Source organism: Eublepharis macularius, chromosome 12 (assembly GCF_028583425.1).
Source record: "Eublepharis macularius isolate TG4126 chromosome 12, MPM_Emac_v1.0, whole genome shotgun sequence".
Taxonomy (NCBI): domain Eukaryota; kingdom Metazoa; phylum Chordata; class Lepidosauria; order Squamata; family Eublepharidae; genus Eublepharis; species Eublepharis macularius.
The window spans coordinates 50,780,751-50,797,913 of NC_072801.1; the positions used below are offsets into that span (position 1 = coordinate 50,780,751).

Here is a 17,163-nt window from a genome sequence, read left to right on the forward strand (position 1 = left end):
TCTAGCTGGTACCTTCCCTCTTATAGTTTAAACACATTGTTTCAAATTCTATCTTCTGTTGCCAACAGGAACAGCTTCCTTTCCTCCTCTAAGACACAGCCTTCTAATTACACAAAGAGAGCAATCATGGCCAATTCCGCATGGTTTACCTGAAGCCGGGACAATATGGAACATGCCAGCAAAAATGCAAAAAATCACGTTTTCTTGTGCGAGTTTTGTGCGACGTTGCGCAAAACTTGTGCGAGAAAATGTGATTTTTCGTGGTTTTGCTGGCATGTTCCGCAACGTCCTGGCTTCAGGTAAGCCGTGCGGAATCGGCCATCATGTCTCCCTTCAATCTCCTCTTCTCCAAACTGAACATTCCCAAGTCCCTGTCAGGTCTTTCCAGGTACTTCCCCAAACCCTTCACAGCATAACTCTGGTGTATGTGTTTAAGATGTTTTATTAAGGAAAGATAACAGTATCAAGAAGCTGTAACAATGGAAATTGACTGGAATGCCTAAAGGTAGTAAAGCAGGATCAATTATAGGTCAACCCCCCCCCCTCCAGTGGGAAGGAGAGGCCTTTAGAAGTTTTGGCGTGCATCGCCTGGGAAGAAAGGAGGGGGGAGAAAAGAGCTCAGCTCAGAGCGGAACCACAAGTGACAAAAGGCACAGGTTGGACACTTGTCAGCTTCCCTCAAGTTTTGATGGGAAATGTAGGCAGCTTGGCGGAATGTTGGACAAGTGACAGTTGAAAAGTCCATTGGACAGCAGTCAGAGAGCCAAGCTGCGAGACCAGGATGCCTACATTTCCCATCAAAACTTGAGGGAAACTGACAAGTGTCCAATCTGTGCCTTTTGTCACTTGTAGTTCCACTCTCAGGGCCAAGCTACAAGTGACGAATGACACTTGAACAGCAAGTGTATTTCTCCCTTTTCACTTGCCCCCCACTCAATTCACTTGCTGTTCAAGTGTCATTCGTCACTTGTAGCTTGGCCCTCAGTCTCTGTGTTAAGTCCAAGGTCAGGTTATCAGGCTTTGGCAGGAACTCATAACCCAAACACCTTGCTTGGAAGATAAGCATTTAGTAACAAAGCAACAAACCTCTGGTTCCACTCTACATGGACTCAGAGGCACTACAGCACAATGCCACATTACCATACACCTGATGCATGGCTGATATGAAGGCTTATCTGACAGTCTCTCAGTCTTTCATCTTAGGGCTTGGTCTCCAGGCCCCTGATCATCCTTGGGGTCTGGTATTTTTCTGGAGCTTATCTGGCAACCCTACATATTACAATGCAGCTTTTTTCAATGTTGCAGGATTCCCAGCAGATGAGGACCCATTTACATGAGAGAAAATCAAGGGCAGCACAACTGGCCTGGGTTTAATCCTTTTCACTTTGAGTATCACAGATCAAGCCGCTTTAGCCACTGAAAATAATGGATGCCTTTTTTCAATAGTGACTGAGGGCCAAGCTACAAGTGACAAATGGCACTTGAACAGCAAGTGGATTGAGTGGAGGGCAAGTGAACAGGGAGAAATACACTTGTCGTTCAAGTGTCATTCGTCACTTGTAGCTTCGCCCTCAGTCTTAGTAATTAAAGAGCATGACAGAAACTTGAGACAAGGAAACAGAGAGAGAGAGAGAGAGAGAGAGAGAGAGAGAGAGAGAGAGAGAAAGGAGTCATATCTTTCTAAACAGGTATTTCTGGCTTAAGATTTTTTTTAGAGCAGATTTTACATCTTGATTTCTCAGTGTGTAAATTAAAGGATTCAAAACTGGAGTAACTGCACTGTACAGAATAGTGATGATCATCTCTCTTTTAGCGGATTCTCCAACAGATGCAAACATGTAGTTGGAAAGAACTGGGCCGTAAAAGAGAGTCACAACTGTCAGGTGAGAAGCACAAGTAGAGAAGGCTTTCCATTGGCTCTTCCAGGACTGGACTTTGGAGAAGAGGAAGGATATGATATACAAATAGGAGAGAAGTGTGAAGAAGAAGCCGCCCAGAGCAATTGAACCAGTGACAATGTTAAGAAGGCTGAGGTTGAGGGCTGTGCTACTGCAGGCCAGTTTTAGCAAGGGTTTGATATCACAAACAAAGTGCTGTACATGATTGGGGCCACAGAACTGTAATTGGGAAGTCGCCATGGTATGCATCAGGGCATGAAAAAAGCCAGCAACCCAGCTGGTCCCAGCTAGCAGAAGACAAGCCCCTTTATTCATGATGAGGGTGTAACGCAGAGCATTGCATATAGCCACGTAGCGATCGAAAGCCATGACACCCAGAAGGATACCCTCACCACTTCCCAGGAAGTAAAAGAAGTGCAACTGAGTCAGGCATCCAATGAAAGAAATTGCTTGGTGTTCTGTTAAGAAGCCACTCAGCATTTTTGGCACAGTAACGGTGGAATAGCACATGTCCAGGCAGGAGAGATTGCCTAGAAAAAAATACATGGGGGTGTGAAGCCGAGGCTCAGTCATAGCTACTGCCACGATAGCTCCATTTCCCAGCAAACAGGCTACATAGAGCAGCAAGAACATTACAAAGAAAGTGTATTGCTGGCCACGGTCATTTGTGAAGCCAAGGAGAATGAATTCACGCACTTCAGTCTTATTCTCCATTGCTGTGGAAACAGAAAACAACAATAAAGCCCAGTCAGCAATTTCATGACAGAATGAAAAGCTTTGAAAGGAAGCTCTTTTAGGGGTAGTTAGGAATCTTTGGGGTAAATTGTTATGAGGCATTTAAGTCTGATATCTGAGTATAAAATCCATAAATGCTGCATCAAATGTGAAATATGATTGCTTTTATTAGTTGCCCCAGTACTCCTTAAAAAAAAAATAGGGCCCTTACTCACATGGATTTTTAGGAGGAACATAATACACACAGACATGATTTTCATTTGACATATGCCTTGCATAATGTGTACACTGAACACATTACACTGAAGCACAAAAAAGTGTGCAGATACCAGCTCCTAGCTAGCTAACCTTCTGGAAGAATGACAGAATTGCATAATGATGACCATAAAATAAGGAAACACAAGAACAATTGTTATAGAAATGGCTTTATTAAAGCCAAGGCAAATCAAGTCAACATTGAACGGCTGTCATGAAGGTGTACGGTAGCATTTTAAATATCTTACAGTTGATGTTGGAATTTTAAATTGTTAATAGAAGTCCTACAGTAATTGAGGAAGAATTATCTAAACTGTCAGAGCACGCTGCCACCGAGCAGCAACTGGATGTTAAGCAATGATAAGGGTTGAGTCACATGCTGGACTCTGAAGATGAAATGCAGATATTTGAATCCTGCTCTGTCTGTTTTGCAACCTTGAAGAAGGAAGCCGACATCCCTCTGCCAGTATATACAAGAGACAGAGGAAAAGGAGAGACTTTTAAGGCAAGACAAGCTAGTGAGCAGGGGGCTATGGCAATGGGGGCAATTGAATTGGTGGTGGAGGGAATTGTGCAGATTGCAATACTGAGAACTCTCCTTTGTGTTTTGTTACAGTTTCAAGATAACAGAATGTGGAAGAATGCCAAACCGGGTTTACTTATGTCTCTCTCTGTCTTCCCCTTTCCTTTAGGTGGGATTTAGGCAAGGAAGGACATGGTGGGCCTCATTCTCTTGCCTTGTTTGGTGTTACATTGTTCTGAATAAAGTCATACTCTATTTACCTGAGATCATCGTCATATTTCTGAGGGACTGCATTATGTTACCTAGTTTATGATGCCAGAGCTGGAAACCCAATCAACCGAGAAATTCATCTTCCCTCTTTCCCGTTGCTTATGCCTTCCCCTCCTTCTCTACTTTCACTGTCAGTTGTTAATGCCCTCTCAGAATTAGGGATCCTGTGAATTTCCCTGCAAACAAGTTAGCTGATAAAATTTACCATGTTGGTTGCATCCAACCTAATGATTGTACCTAAAGTCTGAACACATACTAAAGTTCAAGTGAATTTGCATACAAAATCTGAAAGTTATATGCTGACTGCATTGCCGAACTCCCGACCTCAAGCGATCCGATCTTTTGCCCCTATGATTTATACCTGCATAGGCTCAAGTGGATAGCCGCGTTGATCTGTAGTTGAAGAGCAAGATTCCGATCCAGTAGCACCTTAAAGATTAAGTAGGTGTATTCTTTTTCTTTCCAGATGTGATTTTAAACATATGTAAAATAAAACTCTCAAGAAAAGGCACAATCAGTAATTTTCAGAGGTAAGTGGGGGAATAGTTGCTTTTCCACAGAAAGTGAAAACACTAGTTACCATTGATCTATTATAACAAATTTAGCCTCTGATAAAGGGAAGATTCTTTTCAGGTGATCTGACCCCATGGGATATAAAAAGCCAAAAGAGAGTTCTTTTACTTTTTAAACAATTAATTTGATCTCTGGAGAAAAGAGAACTATTAAAAATATTTACAATGAAAAATACTTAGAAAGAACATTTAATTTTTTACTGTCCCTACTCTTGTGCCTTTTGTAGTAATATAGTAGATGAATCCTCTCCTGAAATGAAATGGTGAAAAAGCTCAACCTGCTTAAATTGTGTCAGGATGCTGTTATTGTTACGGGCCTAGCTGCTGAGATGCAGGTCTCAGGGCAGGAGAAAACTCTTAAATTCCGCTCACCCTGTAGGCATCTTTGTATTGGGTCCAAGTGGTTGTGACATAGTCTGAGACCGGGGGCACATCAAAGAGCTTCTCCATGGCAACAACAGCTCTCAGAATGAAACAGATACACGGAGTCTTGATCTTTACTGTGGTTCAGGGTTTCATAAGCATGGTTCCTTTATCTAGCCCAGCTGGTTGCCCTTCTGTTTTCAAAACTCCCCTGAAAACATGATAGTTGACCCCTCATTACATTGGATTGGATCCCACCATCTTTTTAGTTGCTAAAAAAGAACAGGTTCTATTTGTACACCCAAAAAGGTTACGATGAGGATCATGAGACTAGCATTATTTAAAGCAACGTGGGGCAGGGTATCATAAGGATGAGAATTGGATGAGATTGAGTGAAAAAGCTAGCTATATCCCACCCCTTAAAATATGATTTCTTCAGTCATTGAGTTCATGATGAAATCTAGGAATGGGGGAATAGGTGACAAGTCAAACAGAACATATTTCTGTTTGAATAAGCGAGCAAGAAGGAGAAATAGGACTGACAAATCTTTTCCCCCACCATTTCTTCATCCTAAAACTTGGTTTGAAGGTCAAGATGATATCAACTCTCTGGATCCAGCCAGCCATGAACATCTGGATTCAGTGGACTCCTTTCTTCTGTGGATAATCCTATGACAGTGTGAATCAGATGTAAGCAGGCTCTCCTCAAATTCCAGCTAAATGTGAAGCAATCAGTTAATGCCCCACTGCCCATCAGAAGAGGAAGGGAAGAGCAGAGACCCGCTATGGCGAGTGCCTGCTGCAAGATCTACCAGCTACATATTTTCTCTCCATTGGCTGACCATCACAGAGCTCTTATCAATGCTCCTCCTTGGAGTCATGTGCTCCATTCCTAAAAGGAAAAAGTGACCACGCACCCTTTCAGGACAGGGATGAGGCTTATAAACTAATATATTTCTATAATGCCATTTTCATTTGGGTTTGCAAGTGGGCTCTTGCATCCTCGACCATTCCCAGAATATTTTTCCTCTGTATAATCAAGTTCTCAAACAGCTATGTCTACTACTTCAAGGCTTAGCCCAAGTCTTGTCCTTTAGAACACCACAATAGATTACCACAGTTTTTATTTTTTTATGTAGTCTTGTGACATTTCTTGATTGTGCTTGTTCATTTTCATGTTATGTTTTAGAATGTAGTTAGCTAATGTCAGCATCTATTACACATATTTCTTTCTTTCTCATGATTCCTGGCACTTGTGTGATGACATCACTTTCAGAAATGATGTTGTCGTGCCAGCTGTGGGAGAGATCCTGTGCTGTGTGTGGGACCAGTTCTTTGACACTCAGACCCAAATGAAGCTCAGGAGCACTCCTGCAGCTGGCATAATGATGTCACTTCTGGAAGTAACAGTGTTGCATTTGCTGGAAGCTCACGTGCACCATGTGTTCCCAGGGTGTCTGCTGGTGGTGGGTTATGTCTGGGCAACGCGACAGGTGGGCAAGCAGGTAAACAGCCGGGAGATTGCCTGACATTGGCAGGCATCTAGGATCCTTAATGATAATGGAAATTAGCATGGCAACTTCTTATACACCAGCCACCTGAATTTTTCTCCATTGTAGAACCCCCGCTCCAAAAAAACAGAAACCTCTCTCTCTCTCTCTCTCTCTCTCTCACTCACACACACACACACACACACACACACACACAAAACTGGGAGTGATGTTAATCCTGATCATTATTAATATCATACTTTGCAGCCTATTTCCTTTGTCTTAAGAAACTGCAAAAGACTGCTGGCAATTATACTTGCATGTTCTAGGTTGTGTTTCTTGGTCATACAAGAGTGTAATATTATGTTGGAAAGACAAGATAGCTAGACGGACAGAGAAAGAAACGGGATAGGTTCATGTCCTTACAGACTGCTGTTTCCTGGTTAACATTTTTTTCAGAGCAGATTTTACCTCTTGATTCCTAAGGGTGTAAATTAGAGGATTCAGAACTGGAGTGACTGCACTGTACAATATAGTGACAATCGTCTCTCTTTTGGCTGATTCACCAGTAGATGCAAGCATGTAATTGGAAAGAACTGGAACATACAAGAGAGCTACAACTGTCAGATGGGAGGCACATGTAGAGAAAGCTTTCCATCTGCTCTTCCAGGACTGAACTTTGAAGAAGAGGAAGGATATGATGTACAAGTAGGAGAGAAGAGTGAGGAAAAAGCCACCCAGAGCAATTGAACCAGTAACAATATTAAGAAGGCTGAGGTTGAGGGCTGTGCTGCTGCAGGCCAATTTTAGCAGGGGCTTAATGTCACAAAAGAAATGCTGTATATAATTGGGGCCACAGAACCATAGGCGAGAGGTCAAAACTGTGTGCATAAGGGCATGAAAGAAACCCGCAGCCCAGGTGACCCCAGCCAGCAGAAAGCAAGTCCATTTATTCATGATAACAGTGTAACGGAGAGGGTTGCATATAGCCACACAGCGATCGAATGCCATAACACCCAGAAGAATGCCTGTACTACTTCCGAGGAAGTGGAAAAAATGTAGCTGAGTGAGGCACCCGATAAAAGAAATTGCTTGGGGCTCCACAAGAAAGCCCGTCAGCATTTTTGGCACAGTAACTGTACAACTGCATATATCCAAACAGGAGAGATTGCCTAGAAAAAAGTACATAGGAGTATGGAGTCGTGGTTCTACAAATGTTATAGCCAAAATGGCTCCATTTCCCAGTAAGCTCGCCATGTAGATCAGCAGAAAAAATATAAAAAGAATATGTTGCTTTTGATGGTCTTTTGTTAGTCCCATTAAAATGAACTCATGCACCTCTGTGTGGTTTTCCATTGCTGTGGAAATAGAAGACAAAAAACCCTGCTTGTCAGTTGCTCCTTAATAAAATGCAAGATTTGTAGGAACAGAAAGCATTGTTTTACAGTGTGGATATCCAAACACACACGTATTGTGTTAAATTTGAAAAGTGCATTATAGTATTAATACACTACATAATAATAATAACGTATTCTTGACAGTGATTATACCCACAGACTGGACACTAACAACAATTCAATCGAGTATGCAAATTATGTCTAAAGGAAAGTATTTGCCCCATGGTTCATACCTGGGTAAGTTATGTTCTTGTTTTCCAATGAGATGTCAAAACTGTATCGAAAATCAAATCCGTGGTGAGGTGGTATTAGCAATTTTCAACTGCTGGTGAAGTAGTAGAGTGAGTTGTGGATGATGGGAGAACTGAAGTAGTAATTGTGGATGATGGGAGAACACTCATATATCATGTTTATTGACTTCATATTTATTCAGCATCTCATTAAAGGGAGAAGTTTTTAAGAGGATATTTGACCTCTGGGACACACAAAGCCAAAAGAGATTTCTTTTAGTTTTGAAAACATCAATTATTGATTAAATTTACAGAGACAACTAATGAAATTATTGACAATATAAAGTATATTTAAAATGGACACATTTTTACTGGGACATACACATGTGTCTTTCCTTGTTTATTTTTGTTCGGACATATTGTCATTGTTTTGCCCATTTTCATCACCATTATTCCTATTTCCTTTGTTTTCTGCTTATGTGCTATGAGATCCATGAGTGGAGCAGGACTTATCTAGGGGGAATTTTGCATTTCCCTTTCCATTTGCACCTCAATGAGTTACCTTAACATTCTTCTTTTACTGTTAACATCCAGGAATAGTCACAAAGTCTCCTCTGCTTTCTCAGTTCCTAGTAAATCTAGTAATGCGGTTGGATTTCTTGGACAAAGATGACATAGTGATTTTCTTGGTTGCTGTCTCCTTTGCTGTGGACAAGGCTGACCCCAATACTTCTGACATTAGCCACAGTTTCAAAAAAAGAGCATAGGGGCATGGCTATGATACTGCCTTTAGTAGTTATGTGTGAATGGGAACATCTCGTACACAATTCCCAGTCTTTGTTAGGTACTTTGGGGTAGGATAGATCAAAATGAAATGTTATGTGTGGAGAAATGCTTTTATTTGTAGGTTTGGACTGTGTCACCCCCAGTTTAAAAAATGTCTCTTAGGGCCAAGCTACAAGTGACGAATGACACTTGAACGGCAAGTGGATTGAGTGGAGCGCAAGTGAACAGGGAGAAATACACTTGCCGTTCAAGTGTCATTCGTCATTTGTAGCTTCGCCCTTAGTTGAGAACAAGTAAGAGGGGGAAGGGAAAACCAGATCCTTTCCAAGCTGCACCCTGCCTTGGATGTTAGTTATGCACTTGTGGCCAATGCAGCCATACACGGCAGCCGCGTAGTGGCTTTGGCCGTAGGGCTGAAGTTTGCCTCCTTGGCAGAAGGATGAGACAGATGCTTTTCCCAGCCATCCGGGCCCTTACGTTGGGGGGCGGAGTCAGAGCCAGTAAAGGCGTCTCCGCCCCCCGAGGTTCAGTTGCTCCATGCGATTGGCCCACCCTCCTCTCCCTGTTTCGGTGCAGGATTAGCCAGTTGCTTTCTTAGAGCCAGGTAGGAATTTTTTCCTGTTTCCCTGATTGGCGAAGGGGGAGCCAGGTTTTTTGCCTACCGTGTGCTGAAGCAGAGGTTTGAGGTGTTTTAGGTGTGGTGCCTTGTAGGTTTCCCTTGGCAGGAGAAAGTTGGGGAATAGGGAGCGGGCTGGTGAGCACCCCTTTGGCAATTCCCCATCGGTGGGGTAATGGGGTCTGTCAGGAGGGATGGTATGCTTCATGGCTACCACCACCTGTGCAGACTGCCTCCAGGGAACCCCAGGTGCAAGTCCTTCCCTCATGCTGTATGGCTGAGGCTTTAGAAGCTTGAGGGGGGAACCCTTTGCCTGGCCAGACAGGCCAAGGCCATTCCATGAATGGATCATGCCCGGGGCAGCAGGGCTCGCCCAGACAGGTCAAGGTGGTGGTCAGTGGTGACCCCGTGGCTTGACCTGTACCGCCTAGTTTGCCTTTGCTGCAGTTTAGTGTTGATGTTGTGTTTAATAAAGTGGCCCTTTATTCCAATGCCTTGTGTCTGTCTCGTTCTTCCAATTTGGGGGGGGGGGGGCAAAAGGCTTTCTTCTAGAAACTTATTCACCCAGGTGTGCATGTATGGGAGACAGGGAGCAGAGACTTGGAGGACTAAAATGCCAGAGGGATTTCTTCCTATAACTTCTAGGAAAAGCCTCTCTAATGTTCACCTTTGACCTGCCCAGGGGGTGGAGAAAGGGAGAGAATAAAACCTCCTGGCACAGTAATGAGGGTTTCTTTGACCGACTTGAACTGGAAACTGAAGGAGCTGAGAGCTGGCCCTGTGCAGGTGGCAGCCATTGACTATATAGAGGCTGAAGGTCTGAACTATGAAAGGTATGAGGACATCTCAATAAGCTGGAACTTTCTAAGACAGAGAGCCTGCCTAAATAGAAGATCTAAGTTAAGGCATGTACCAAGAGAAAGAGGAATTGAGTTTTTACCCATTTCTTTTTGAGGTAGAATAGTTTCTCAGTGGAACAGGCTTCCTCAGGAAGTAGTAGGCTCTCCTTCCCTGGAAGTATTCAAGAAGAGACTAAATGACCCCTTGACAGCAATCCATGACTTAATATGAATGTATTAGGAGAGGGAAGGCATGAAGGGATGAGATGGTGCTAGGCTCTCGTGGCCCCTTCTTATATGCCCAGGGTAATGCCAATTGCCACTTTAGGGTGAGGAAGGAATTTTCCTCAAGGCTAGATTAGCTGGGGATCCTGGCGTTTTTTGCATTCCTCTGGGCATAGAACAGGGGTCACTGGGGGAGGTGAGGGGAGGAGACAGCTGTGAATTTCCGGCATTGTGCAGAGGTTGGACTAGATGACCCTTGGGATCCCTTCCGGATCTATGTTTCTATGTATCCCTCGCATGCTTTGGAGTTGTGCTTAAAAGTATGTGAACATTTTTTTTCTTTAATAAATGCTTTTTAAATTCTTAAAAGCTGGAAGCTGTGCTCTGTACCACATAGACTGCCAGTGCTCAACCATGCTATCTAAAATAGGTGCCACAGGCAGGAGGTGGTCAGTTGGCAACTGACTGATCCCTAGTGGGGCACAAGTTCAGTAAACTGTCCCTGCCGTAATCAAATGCTGGGTAGATGGAGACTGGGCACAAGGCAGGGCACAGAGTGGCAAGCCTGCACTGGGGAAGTGGGGACTGGAGTGTTGGCCCTCCCCTTAGCCAATTCTCACAAAGGACAAATGGTGGCAGTGAGTGCAAGAGAGAAGAAGCAAAAGCCCCTGTGAAGGTTGGGGAGTACCATGGAGGTGGCATGCGCCAGGCAGAGACTTGGACTGTCACTGGTGAACTCTACACACCCCAGTGGACAAGAAGGAGCAGTGCTCACAGATCAGTGGGGCCGTTCTGCCACATTATGAAAGATCTGACACATTTTATGCTGTTCTTGGCTTCATGGGTTTCCTGTCAATCATGAGGTTCATTGTGAATATCCTGGTAAGGAAGCTTCCAGCACTGTTAATGAAGCCATGTTTATCTCATTTGAATAATGTCTTCTGCAGTGTTTGGTTTTATGGGCACTAGAAATTTCTCTGGAAATCTGTCTTGGTTTCTAGCAGTGGCTTACTTAGATGCATTTATCTATCCCAAATGTTTACTGTTTTTACTGAGTTTGATTTCAATGAAGGTGTAGCTATGGGGGGAGAGTGATGTGATTAGAGATGGCTGTACCCTAAGGGGTGGAGTGAACTACATTTTTTAGTGTGTGTGCCGAGACAAAGTATTCATTCTAGTTAAGTAAGACAAATGATGCAGAGCTTGAGAGAGAGTCTGTGTTTCTGAGTAGACATGGGCACGATCCAAAAAAAAATACCGATCAAGCTGTTCGTGGATCCACGCTGGTGACGACCCCAGATCACCGATTCACTCCAATCAAGTCCTGTTTCCGATCTGGGATCTGGGATCGGAGGGGCGCCCCCCCACACACACTTAGAGCAGATGGGGAAAAAAGTTTTTAACCTGGTGACGAGCCACCTCCCCTCAGGGAGGGGACGTTTTCTCACACACACACACGTACGCACACACACACTTAGAGCAGAGGGGGGGAGTTTTTAACCCTGCGACGAGCCGCCTCCCCTCAGGGAGGGGACGTTTTCTCACTCACACACACGTACGCACGCACGCACTTAGAGCAGAGGGGGGGGAGTTTTTAACCCGTCCCTGCCTCTCCAAATAGAGAGAGAGAGAGAGAGAGAGAGAGAGAGACCCCGTCAACAAGTTTCAGCCAGCTTTTTTAAAAAAAGCAGGGATAGAATCCTCCATCCCACCCAATTTTAAAAGCAAGCAGCCAGTCTTCCAAAAGCATATTTTAAACAGGAAGAAAGTAAAACCAGAATCCACACGGATCCTCGTGGATCCTATGGTTTATTAAATAGGAAAAATACAAATGAAACATCAAATCACATACCAACTTCTTGCAAAAAGCAGGCACTGGGCTGAGAAGCCAGGAGGAGAGAGATATCTCTTTTCAGTTAACTCTTTCAGCACTGAACGAACTCAGGAAAGGAGCGCAAAACAGCTTGATAGCTGCTCTCAAAGCAAGGGTTTTTTGAAAGAGTTAACACTGAGAAGAGATCTCTTCTAAACTCTTTCAATGGCACTGAATGAACTCAGGAGGAGCGCAAAACAGTTTCTGCTGATGATAGCTGCACTCAAAGTTTTCTCTCTCTCTTAACCCATTCCTCTCCCAATCACATTGCTTATATTTTTCTCAGGAAGCCACCTTTTCACTCAACTGGTTGCTTTTCCTCACTAGGGGAAATATTATCAAGTTTCAAACAGAGCTCAGGCATTCCCCTGCCTCCATTGCCAGGGGAACAGATTGTTGGCGCCTGAATGTCTAGCTTCCCAGTCCTATCACGATCGCCCTGGAGTCCTGACTGCTGGATCGTTTGCCGTGGAAGACAACGATCCACCAGGTCACGATTGGGAGATTGCCATTATTGGGGGGGGGGGGTTAATCGTAATCCAGATCGTGCCCATCTCTATTTCTGAGTGTTAAACATACGGGAGATTCTGGTTAAGTCAGCCTTTATATATCTCAGAGAAAAGATTCTGGCTACATCAGGCAAGTTGTATAGAAGCCTGAGAGCTTAATTCTGTCTCAGGCCGGCAAACTGTGTGTACACCTGGATCACTTTGTGTATATCTCAGACTGAGAAGAATCTATCTAGGTCAGGCAAGCTGTGTAGGTCAGAATGAATTTATGTCTGTGTGAATGAGAAGAGTTTGATCTGTTAATGAAGGTATGCATAGAAAATTAGTCTGTGTGACTGAGTCTGTGGATATACCTTTAAGAAGAGATAATTATTTGTGAAACCACCAAACTTAAGAACTATTCTGAAACCAATACACTTATCAAAACTCTGCAACCATCATGCTTATGTTCTTGTAAATAAATTCCACTTTTTAAAGCAAGAAAGATCCCCTTTTTACCTCACAGATACCCTCATGTACTGACCATTCTGTCGAACTACCATCTATAACAAGCTTTCCTATGTTACCAGTTAAACGAAGGAAATCTAAGACAAAAGCCCTTGGTTGCAATGGAAACCTATTAAAGGAGTCAGGGAGGAACCAATATATAGATCAAATAAACAAAAAAGTGAAGGTGTTCTCTAGGTAAAAGTTTGGGTAAAGTAGAGAACACCTGAAGCTCTCTGTGAGTGGAAGTAAAAAAGTGGTGGGTGTGACCAAAGCCCTCCTGAGGTAAAAGCTTAATGTAAAGGAAGGAGTAGCTGGATTGAAGGTCAAAAAGCAAACACTTAAAATAAACAGGGAAAGATTACAACACATGTCTAGTTAAGACAGTGAATACCTCTCTGTCAGTCAACACCATGATAGAAATGTGGGGACAGGAAACACAGAAAGATTAGATTTATATCCTTCCAAACAAATGTTTTCGGCTGAAGATTTTTTTCAGAGCAGATTTTACCTCATGATTCCTCAATGTGTAGATAAGGGGGTTCAAAACTGGAGTGATTGCAGTGTACAATATAGTGATGATCATCTCCCTTTTAGAGGATTCTCCAATAGATGCAAACATGTAGTTGGAAAGAACTGGGATATACAGGAGAGCCACAACTGTCAGGTGGGAAGCACAAGTAGAGAATGCTTTCCATCGGCTCTTCCAGGACTGGATTTTGAAGAAAAGAAAGGATATGCTATACAAGTAGGAGAGAAGAGTGAGGAAGAAGGCACCCAGAGCAATTGAACCAGTGACAATATTAAGAAGGCTGAGGTTGAGGGCTGTGCTACTGCAGGCCAGTTTTAGCAAGGGTTTGATATCACAAAGGAAGTGCTGTACATGATTGGGGCCACAGAACTGTAACTGGGAAGTCGCCATGGTATGCATCAGAGCATGAAAAAAGCCAGCAACCCAGCTGGTCCCAGCTAGCAGAAGGCAAGCCCCTTTATTCATGATGACGGTGTAACGCAGAGGGTTGCATATAGCCACGTAGCGATCGAAAGCCATGACGCCCAGAAGGATACCCTCACCACTTCCCAGGAAGTAAAAGAAGTGCAACTGAGTCAGGCATCCAATGAAAGAAATTGCTTGGTGTTCTGTTAAGAAGCCACTCAGCATTTTTGGCACAGTAACGGTAGAATAGCACATGTCCAGGCAGGAGAGATTGCCTAGAAAAAAATACATGGGGGTGTGAAGCCGAGGCTCAGCTATAGCTACAGCCAGAATGGCTCCATTTCCCAGTAAACTGGCCACATAGAGCAGCAAGAACATCACAAAGAGAGTATATTGCTGTCTGGGGTCATTTGTGAGACCCAGGAGAATGAATTCATGCATTTCAGTCTGATTCTCCATTGCTGTGAAGACAAAAAATAAACAAATGCAGGTTACTCTTTTCCTAATGGAATGGCAGGCTTTGAAAAGAAACTATTATAAAGATAGTTACAAATCTTTAGGGTTAGTTGCTATGAAGTAAAGTCAAAACCCAAGAGTGTCATTCCATTGTCAAACATGCTTGTTTTAGAAACCCAGTTACATTTATATTTGACTCATTTATAGAGAAGTGTGTATATGGGTATTCACATTGGAGTGCAAAAAGTTTTGTGTTTGCATGCGTGTAGATAGCTCCCCATCCAGAATAAGAATGGAATTGTGAAAATACAAAAAGAGGCAACACAGCATCAATAGCTGTGGAAATAGCTTTACTAAAGCAGAGTTAAATCAAGTCAGAATTGTCTGATTGGTAAGAAGGTATTTAAAGGCATGTTAGGAATTTTTAATTTCATCTTAAAATATTAAAATGGTAAGAAAAAACGACTGAGAAAGTATCTCTGAATTGTAAAATCAGGGAATTCCACCCTACAAGAGGTGACAGCATGCGAAACAATGAAAAGGGTTGATTTACACTGAAGATGAAATTTGTGTATTTGAATTCCTCTCTGCAATCTCAAAGAAGGAAGTGGGCACTCTTCTGCCAGTATATACAAAAAAGGGAAGGAATCTTTTTAAAAGCAAAACAAGAAGCAAGGAGGTAACTATGGAAATAGGGGCAATGAAATTGGTAGTAGTGAGAATAACTATCCCAAGGTCACCCAACATGCTTCCATGGCACAGTCAGCATTTGAACTTAAGCCTTCCAGGTGCTAGTTTCATGCTGTAACCATCACACTACACTGCAATATCAAGCCAGTTTTACTTATATGTCTCTTTCCCCCTCCCTCCTAACTCAAGATCTAGACCAGCTACCATGAAGACTGAAAGCCGAACTACACAATATGAATGACATGTAAACGACACGCGAACAGACTCACATGAGTCTCCCCATTACTTTCTCATACACAGGTTTCTTCTGCGCTCCTCCAAGATGCAGGAATGGTATCCCACCATGCACTACCAGTCTGTGCATGCTTAAACCGTTCCCTGTAACCATCCCCTGTCCCCTATTGCCTTTGTGTGTGGGAGGAGGGAAGCGGAAGCAAAATAGAATCACCACTCTGCAACGGCGACTCGATGATATGGTCCATGGACACTCGCCAATGTAAACCGCTTTTTTGCTGAAATGTGCACAGAGCAGAGCCACGGACTCGAGTTCATTGGAGGTAAAAGAGACATGGGAAGGTGAGGAAAAAACCCAAATCTGGCCTCTTGCACAGACTCATGTAATTCGTCTCATCTAGTTTGGCTCTCAGATGGCCCTCATTCTCTTCTCTTTACTGATAGTATTTTGTTACAAAAACAGCATATTCTATTTACCTGAAAAGATTGTCAGCATGTTGTGAAGTGGCTGCAGCATTTACCAGATTACCCTGCCAATGCTGGAAAACCAATTAACAGGTGAATTAATCTTCCCATCTTATCTCCAATTTCACTTGCTTTTCAGAATTTGTAAAATGGTAATTCTCTACAATATCTGTAATCATGAGTTTTCCTAAAAGCAACCCTAGTTACAGGGCCAATCTCCTTCCCTGTTCCCTTAGTTCTTTCTTCTTTTTGTCTTTATTGCTGCTGGTCACTATTGGCCTCTCCGAATTTTCCATGACTAGTGTATCAAAAACAGTACTAGAAGAAAGACAGCAACATTCCCCATTCCCTCCAAAGGCCTTGATTGCCTTCTCTCAAACTGGCAGTTTCTCATTTAACAAGTGTGGCCAATTTATTATTGGAGATGTTCCAGCAAGGAAGTTAGCTGTTAGATTAATGTATATACTGATTCAGGGCATGTTCAATCTATTCCATGCCTTGGGAGAGCTGAAATGTATGCCTTCTACTGTTATGAGCTTGTTGAATGTTTCTCTTGTTTTACCCTTCTTTCCATTGTCTGACTGTAAGTCCTTACATCCTGAAATGCTCTCTGCTATTCAAATAACAACAGCTTTCCCCCCTTTGTGTTCCAAATGTTGTAGTAAACTATACAGAATTTAACTTTGTATGCGTGGACCTGGTATATTTTGCTAGTTCTGCTAATGTTATATTCTAAACTGCCTTGAGTTCCTGCAGGGTAGAAAGGCAGCTAATAAATAAATAAATAAAAATAAACATCTTTCATCTTTGCTAGAAAGCAGGTATTATTGCCTATTGACCGAAAAAAACTAATCTTATGCAGAACAGAGTTGGGGTCAATTCATTCAATTTGTGTTAGCATGTCTTAATTTGTAAATTATTGGGTTTTTTTAAGTTTATGTACAGTTTGGAGGAGTAAATGCATTGAACTGTCAGAAGTACATCTAGTAAACATGCCTAAAATCTGTCTGCAACTTTTTTTTTTGTTTAAAAAAGACTCCACTATCTGTGATCCAAGATCTATTTTGTCCCAGTCTGACAACGATGATATATATAACTTAAAATCCATCTCAGAGTTTTATTTTGGAGTAAATATTTTTAAAATTTACTTATCCTTCATTGTCAACAGTTTCAAATGTCTCTTACTTTAATTACTTTAATGTCTCTTAATTTAATTTACTTTACTTTGTTAAAATACAAAAATACTGAAATTCAGACTTTCATTAGGAAAATGGCAATGCCGCTAAAATATTACAAACACAACTGAAATGACAT

The 17,163-nt window shown here is 42.6% G+C and overlaps 3 protein-coding genes across 3 annotated transcripts; all 3 read right to left on the reverse strand.

The window, feature by feature from the left end:
- Positions 1 to 1,670: 1,670 nt before the first annotated feature.
- On the reverse strand, positions 1,671 to 2,612 carry LOC129340577 (olfactory receptor 12D1-like). The gene has a single exon (XM_054995447.1). The coding sequence runs from the start codon at positions 2,610 to 2,612 to the stop codon at positions 1,671 to 1,673; it is 942 nt and encodes a 313-aa protein (XP_054851422.1).
- A 3,908-nt stretch (positions 2,613 to 6,520) lies between these two features.
- Positions 6,521 to 7,462, reverse strand: LOC129339221 (olfactory receptor 12D1-like). The gene has a single exon (XM_054993819.1). The coding sequence runs from the start codon at positions 7,460 to 7,462 to the stop codon at positions 6,521 to 6,523; it is 942 nt and encodes a 313-aa protein (XP_054849794.1).
- Positions 7,463 to 13,521: 6,059 nt separating this feature from the next.
- LOC129340575 (olfactory receptor 12D1-like) lies at positions 13,522 to 14,463 on the reverse strand. The gene has a single exon (XM_054995445.1). It carries the CDS (start codon positions 14,461 to 14,463, stop codon positions 13,522 to 13,524), a length of 942 nt encoding a protein of 313 aa, XP_054851420.1.
- Between the last annotated feature and the right edge of the window lie 2,700 nt (positions 14,464 to 17,163).

Excerpts from the sequence above, each read along its gene's own strand:
- LOC129340577 (XM_054995447.1), bottom strand. The coding sequence starts at position 2,612 with ATGGAGAATAAGACTGAAGTGCGTGAATTCATTCTCCTTGGCTTCACA.
- LOC129339221 (XM_054993819.1), bottom strand. The coding sequence starts at position 7,462 with ATGGAAAACCACACAGAGGTGCATGAGTTCATTTTAATGGGACTAACA.
- LOC129340575 (XM_054995445.1), bottom strand. The coding sequence starts at position 14,463 with ATGGAGAATCAGACTGAAATGCATGAATTCATTCTCCTGGGTCTCACA.